General features: G+C 46.6%; 1 protein-coding gene across 1 annotated transcript; it reads right to left on the bottom strand.

The window, feature by feature from the left end:
* Positions 1-370: 370 nt before the first annotated feature.
* LOC123191269 (glycosyltransferase BC10) lies at positions 371-2,244 on the bottom strand. The gene has a single exon (XM_044604087.1). The coding sequence runs from the start codon at positions 1,773-1,775 to the stop codon at positions 492-494; it is 1,284 nt and encodes a 427-aa protein (XP_044460022.1). The 5' UTR covers positions 1,776-2,244; the 3' UTR covers positions 371-491.
* Between the last annotated feature and the right edge of the window lie 5,350 nt (positions 2,245-7,594).

Below are 7,594 nucleotides of genomic sequence, written 5' to 3'. Positions count from 1 at the left end.
GCCGGCGGCGGCAATCGAGGGTTCCCCCCGTGTCGCCTCGAGGAGGGACGCGGGGGTCGGGGGAAAGAAGAGGTCCGAACGATGCTACGCCAAAGTGTTTTTTCGCCGAGCCAATATAAGCTCAACAGGACAGTGTTTAGTGTTAATTTTTTGCCCAACATGAGATGTACATGTGCAATCACTAGGATTACTTGATCGATAAATTGTACTGAATTTGGGCTGTAATGTGTTCCCATGTTCTCTCTCTCTCTCTCTCTCTCTCTCTCTCTCTCTCTCTCTCTCTCTCTCTCTCTCTCTCTCTCTCTCTCTCTCTCTCTCTCGGTATATATCATCATCATGATCTAGTACGCCAAATCAAGAGACAGCATAGTTGTAGTAACTAGTTAATTAGCAAGCATGGTCCATATAATCAATCAATCAATCAATCAGCTAAGAAGAAGAAGAAGAAGAAGAAGAAGAAGAATGGAAGAAGAGGCTATTTAATTTAGAGATTAGAAGTCGAGTAGGGTGGTGGTGAGGTTGATGAGCGTGCCGAGCGCGCTGGGCGCGAACTTGCGCGCGAAGAGGTAGCACACGGTTGTGGGCCGTCCGTTGTAGAGGCACTGTGTGCCGTTGTTGCGTATGGCCTGTATGAACTCCTTTGTGACGGAGGCCTTGCCGTAGCGGGCCGGGTGCGGGCCGCCGCGTGACCAGTCGACCCATGTGATGGTCCGGTTGGCGTTCCTGGGCCCGTGCACCAGGTGGAGGTAGGTCGGGATGTAGTGCTCGTCGGGGTAGCAGGACGGGGTGCAGTGCTTGCGGAAGACGTGGTAGTAGCGGCGGTCGGCGACGATGTCCACCGCCAGCTCCCGGCTGAGCTCGAACCACTCGGACCCCTTCCTCCACTGCTCCTCCGTCACGTCCGGCGCCATCCGCGGGTTGTACCGCCCCGCGCACTGCGGCACGTCGATGTTGTACGACTCCACGTAGCTCGCCGCCGAGTTTATCAGGTACTCGTACACCGTCGGGAAGTTGAACACCGGCACGCAGCTCTCCGACACCAGCACGAACCGCTGGTTGGAGTGGTCGAGGAGCGCGTTGGCGAGCAGCCGCTTCTCGGCGTCCACGAGGGTGATGGAGCCCCACGACACGTCCCGGCTGGGGATCTGCCGCCCGTAGAAGGGCGACGTCGCCGACACGTTGAGCACGTACTCCGGCAGCGCGTGCACGTACACCGAGTAGAGCCCCTCGTGCCCCCGGAAGAAGCGCTCCCACAGCCGGGCGAAGGGCAGCGGCCCGCGCGTGAGGAACAGGAACGCCACCTTGGGCACCCGCTGGTACGGGTACTCCTCCACCCGCGGCACCATGGAGGCGCGCCAGAAGAGCTCCGCGTCCGTCATCGAGTGCCCCTCCGGCGACCCCGGGTGCACGAACGACATGAACGGCTGGCTGATGTGCTGCTCCGACGACATGGCCAGCGTCGACGGCGGCGTCGGGCTGTTGCTCGAGATCAGCGACGGCGGCGAGCTGGACGACGACGCGCCCGTGCCCGTTAGCAAGGTGTAGTAGTAGTAGCGGGAGATGTTGGCGCTGGCGCCGAAGCCGATGAGCACGCCCGTGAGGAGGACGAGCAGCAGCGTGAAGGCCCTCAAAAGGCACCACGACGACCACGACCACGACCACGACCACGACCACGACCAGCAGCAGTAGTCCTTGCGCGGCGCCAGCGGCACCACCACCCCCGCCGCCGCCTCCTCGTCCCCGGCGCCCACTCGCCGAGGCTTGAGCTGCTTCATGGATCTAATAAGATTACAAACCGGCGGCGCCCCTCCCTGCACTGCAGATCGATGGATACCAGGACGATTACGATCCAGCCGCGGCGACCACCACCGCCTTCAATTCCTCCTCCCACGCGCGCGTCTACTGACCGATCAATCGATGATGAATTTGATTTGATTAGACAAGTCGGATCGACGATCGATTTCTCCCTGCAGCAGCAAGCCAGAGGCAGGGCCGCGATCATGGATCGATGGACCGCCGGCCTGCAGATGCAGAGTGTAATTTGCTCAATCGTCGATCGGGGAGATGGATGGCCGCAGCGATGATCGAGAGGTCGTCGATGGATGGTAGGCTAGGCCGCAGGTGGTTGTGGGATGGACCATCAACCAAACCGAGTGAGAGAATGGATGGCATGCACGCTATACTACGCTTCCTTCCATGGGAAGGCGACCGACCATGCAAGACGACGATGATGCATGCCCATGCCAATGCAGCAAGAGATGGAGTGAGAGGACGCCGCGCGCTCCTTGCCGCACTTCACTCCCCGCCTCTCCTCCGCTAGCTGCCCCTACGTACACCTCCACTCTTCCACACATGCATGCATGCTTCACTTGCTTTGGTTTTTTATTCTTGTCTTATTAATCGGTTTTCATGTAACTGACTTTAGAAACATGTTTTTGTGACATTTAAAGAGAATCACACATGTTAAAAAATGCTAAAAGTTTTTGTTTAAAGATGTTCATGCAATCGTTGACATATCAATGAACTGCTGGGCAATACACCGTTGACCGGTCCCCCAACGATCGTTGACCATTGGCTTTAAAAAAAGGGTAAATGTTCAAAAAACTAAAAAATGTTCAACAAACTTGAAAAAGTTCATGAAATTTGAAAAAAACTTCCACAAATTTGAAAAAAAATCATAAAAATTACAAAAATTTCGCAAAGTTGAAAAACTTTCAGGAATTTTAAAAAGTTTGTCATTTAGAAAAAGTCGCAAAAATGAGAAGAGTTTTGTGAATTTGAGACAAGCTCACAAAAGTTTAGAAAACGTTCATCAAATTTGGGAAAAGTTCACGAGTTTGAGAAAAAGCTCCCTGATTTGAAATGGAGAAGTTCACAAAAAATGGAAAAGCTTTCAAATTTGAAAAACATTGTGAAATTGGGAATAGTTCATGAATCTGATAAAAATCAAAAATGAAAAAAGAACAGAAAAAATGAAAAAGAAAAATATTAGGGGGAGCCGGCGATAGCCGCCGCCCAGGTACCCTTCACCCCTACACATTGCCGTCCATGGGGACACTACTCCTGGCAAGTGTTTAGATGAGGAGTACTTCTATGCTTAGTTCAGTGATATGTCCTCGTCATATGAGGATTGATACGTCCATTTTGCATCATGTTTTTATTGTTGGAGAACATTGCATGGAAAATATATTTTTTTCTACGCACACTCAATGATCTATCCATGGAGATGCATAGCGACGAGGGGGAGAGTGTGTCTACGTACCCTCGTAGATCATGAACGGAAGCGTTTGACAACACAGTTGATGTAGTCGAACTTCTTCTAGCTCCGACCGATCAAGTACCGAACGTACGGCACCTCCGAGTTCTACACACTTTCAGCTCGGTGACGTCCCTCTTTCTTGATCCAGCAATACGTCGAGGTAGTAGATGAGTTCGTCAGCACGGCGACCGGTGACGGTGAAGTGATCTCCGCGGGGTTTCGCCTAAGCACTACGAAAATATGACCGGAGGCGTAAACGGTGGAAGGGGCGCCACACACGGCTAGGCAAATTGTCCGGGGTGTGCTAGGGGCGCCCCCCACATATATATAGGTGGGAGGGAGAGGGGAGGCAGCCAGGGTGCGCCTCAAGTAGGATCCGAATCCTACTTGGGGTTTTCCCAAGTGGCGCCCCCACCCTTCCATAAAACACCGGAGAGAAAAGGGAAGGGGGAAGAGAGAAGGAAGGGTGGGGGGCGAACCCCCTCTTTTCCTTCTCCCAATCGGGCTCCTACCATAAGGGGGGCGCGCCACCCCTTGTGGGCTGGTGTGCTTCCCACTCATGACCCATATGGCCCATATATTCCCCCGAGGTGTCCGGTAACCCCTCCGCTACTCCAATAAATACCTGATACCTTTCGAAACATTTCTGGTGTCCGAATACCTTCGTCCTATATATCAATCCCACATCTTTATAAAGAAGAAGTAGATGGTATTATTAGACGTTGTGTACCTGAGCATGAACAGGAACAAATCCTACGAAAATGTCATTCAGAAGCTTATGGAGGACATCACGTGGGAGACAAAACCGCTCATAACGTATTGCAATCTGGTTTTTATTGGCCTACTCTCTTCAAGGATGCCCTTAAGTTCGTCTTGTCTTCTGATGAATGTCAAATAATAGGTAATATCGCTAAGCGTCAAGAAATGCCTATGAATTATTCACTTGCTGCTGAACCATTTGATGTTTGGGGATTTGATTTCATGGGACCTTTTCCTTCCTCTAATGTGTATACTCATATTTTGGTCGTTGTTGATTATGTTACTAAGTGGGTAGAAGCTATTTCAACTAGTAGTGCTGATCACAACACCTCTATTAAAATGCTTAAGGAAGTTATTTTCCCAAGGTTTGGAGTCCCTAGATATTTAATGACTGATGGTGGTTCACACTTTATTCATGGTGCTTTTCATAAAATGCTTGCTAAGTATGATGTTAACTATAGAATTGCATCACCTTATCATCCTCAGTCTAGTGGTCAAGTTGAACTTAGCAATAGAGAAATAAAATTAATTTTACAAAAGATTGTCAATAGGTCCCGTAAGAATTGGTCTAAGAAATTAGATGATGCACTTTGGGCTTATAGAACAGCATATAAAAATCCTATGGGTATGTCTCCTTACAAAATGGTTTATGGAAAAGCTTGTCATTTGCCTCTTGAGTTAGAACATAAAGCATATTGGGCAATTAAATAACTCAATTATGATTTCAAACTTGCTGGTGAAAAGAGGTTATTTGATATTAGCTCATTAGATGAATGGAGAGCCCAAGCTTATGAAAATGCAAAGTTATTCAAAGAAAAAATTAAAAGACGGCATGACAGGAGAATCCAAAAGCGTGAGTTTAAAGTTGATGAAAATATTCTTTTGTACAACTCTCATTTCCGATTCTTTGTAAGAAAACTCCTCTCCAAATGGGAAGGACCATATGTCATCGAGGAGGTTTATCGATCTGGAGCTATCAAAATAAATAATGCCGAAGGTACTAACCCGAAGGTTGTTAATGGGCAACGAATAAAACATTATATCTCAGGTACGCCCATTAATGTTGAAAGCAATATTATCCAAACTATGACACCGGAAGAACACATAAAAGAAACCTTCCAGAACACCCCAGAATCATGAAAAAAAGGAGGTACGTGATACAGTAAGTAAACAGACTCCGAAAAATCTGCAAAAATATTTTTCGTTAGTTTTGGAATATTTGAAAATTTTGGAAAATAAGAAACTACAAGGAAAGTGATTGATACGTCTCCGTCGTATCTACTTTTCCAAACACTTTTGCCCTTGTTTTGGACTCTAACTTGTATGATTTGAATGGAACTAACCCGGACTGACGCTGTTTTCAGCAGAATTGCCATGGTGTTGTTTTTGTGCAGAAAATAAAGATTCTCTGAATGTCCTGAAACTCCACGGAACACCTTAGAAAAAATAAAAAAAATCCTCGCAAAAGATGAAGACCAGGGGGCCCACACCCTGTCCACGAGGGTGGGGGGCGCCCCCCCTGGGCGTGCCCCCCTACCTCGTGCCCCCCTGGTGGCCCTCCGACGCCAACTCCAACTCCATATATTGGCCTTCGAGGAGAAAAAAATCAGAGAGAAAAAATCATCGCGTTCTACGATACGGAGCCGCCGCCAAGCCCTAATCTCTCTCGGGAGGGCTGATCTGGAGTCCGTTCGAGGCTCCGGAGAGGGGAATTCATCGCCGTCATCATCATCAACCATCCTCTATCACCAATTTCATGATGCTCACCGCCGTGCGTGAGTAATTCCATCATAGGCTTGCTGTACGGTGATGGGTTGGATGAGATTTATCATGTAATCGAGTTAGTTTTGTTAGTGTTTGATCCCTAGTATCCACTATGTTCTGAGATTGATGTTGCTATGACTTTGCTATGCTTAATGCTTGTCACTAGGGCCCGAGTGCCATGATTTCAGATCTAAACCTATTATGTTTTCATGAATATATGTGAGTGTTTGATCCTATCTTGCAAGTCTATAGTCACCTACTATGTGTTATGATCCGGCAACCCCGAAGTGACAATAATCGGAACCACTCCCGATGATGACCATAGTTTAAGGAGCTCATGTATTCACTATGTGCTAATGCTTTGTTCCGGTTTTCTATTAAAAGGAGGCCTTAATATCCCTTAGTTTCCAATAGGACCCCGCTGCCACGGGAGGGTAGGACAAAAGATGTCATGCAAGTTCTTTTCCATAAGCACGTATGACTATATTCGGAATACATGCCTACATTACATTGATGAACTGGAGCTAGTTCTGTGTCACCCTATGTTATGACTGTTACATGATGAACCACATCCGGCATAATTATCCATCATTGATCCGGTGCCTACGAGTTTTCCATATACTGGTTCTCGCGTATTTACTTTTCCGTTGCTACTGTTACAATCACTACAAAATACCAAAAACATTACTTTTGCTGTCTTTACTTTTGTTACCGTTACCACCGCTATCATATTACTTTGCTACTAAACACTTTGCTGCAGATACTAAGTTTCCAGGTGTGGTTGAATTGACAACTCAGCTGCTAATACTTGAGAATATTCTTTGGCTCCCCTTGTGTCGAATCAACAAATTTGGGTTGAATACTCTACCCTTGAAAACTGTTGCGATCCCCTATACTTGTGGGTTATCAAGACCTTTTTCTGGCACCGTTGCCGGGGAACATAGCTCTATTTTTTGAGTCACTTGGGATTTATATCTGCTGGACACTATGAAGAACTCGAAAGACGCTAAGACCAAGATTTTGCCCTCAACTATGAGGGGAGGTAAGGAACTGCCATCTAGCTCTGCACTAGATTATCCTTTTGTTATAAGTACGCTTGCGACGCCTATACCTATTACCGCTATGAATTCTGATATGTCGCATGTTATTGATGATGCCACTTCTGCCATGCATGATACTTGTGATGAAACTACTTCTATGCTTGATACTACTGTGTCACTTGGTGAATATCTTGATGAGCAAATTGCTAGGTCTAGATAAATAGAAATTATTGAACCTGAACACGATGATGTTAGTGACGATGAACCTATGCCTGCTATTCCTGAGGGTTATCTTTTTGATGCTGAATCTTCTGCAGCTATTTTTGCTTGCCAGGATAGACGTGAACTTAAGAGGTTACTAATTAAATGGAGTAAAGAATCTTTTAGAGGTAGAATGAAACCCGACCCTGCTTTTGCTACTTCAGCTATCTGTGTTCCTGATCAGGACTATTATGATTTTTCTTTTGATCCCGATATAATTTTTTTGGTTGAATCTGATCCTTTCTATGGCTATGAATCTGAAACTGTTGTGGCACATCTTACTAAGTTGAATGATATAGCTGCCCTGTTTACTAATAATGAGAGATCACGCTATCTTTATTTACTCAAAATATTTCTGTTCTCGTTAAAGGGTGATGCTAAGATATGGTATAATTCTCTTGATCCTGGTTGTGTGCAAAGTCCCCAGGATATGATTTATTACTTCTCTGCTAAATATTTCCCTGCTCATAAGAAACAAGCTGCTTTAAGGGAAATATACAATTTTGTGCAA

The sequence above is a fragment of the Triticum aestivum genome, chromosome 2A (assembly GCF_018294505.1).
Source record: "Triticum aestivum cultivar Chinese Spring chromosome 2A, IWGSC CS RefSeq v2.1, whole genome shotgun sequence".
Taxonomy (NCBI): domain Eukaryota; kingdom Viridiplantae; phylum Streptophyta; class Magnoliopsida; order Poales; family Poaceae; genus Triticum; species Triticum aestivum.
Note: the sequence above shows the minus strand (reverse complement) of the source record. Positions and strands in the feature narration are given on the sequence as shown.

Bases quoted from the DNA above. Each gene is read 5' to 3' on its own strand.
- LOC123191269 (XM_044604087.1), bottom strand. From the start codon at position 1,775: ATGAAGCAGCTCAAGCCTCGGCGAGTGGGCGCCGGGGACGAGGAGGCG.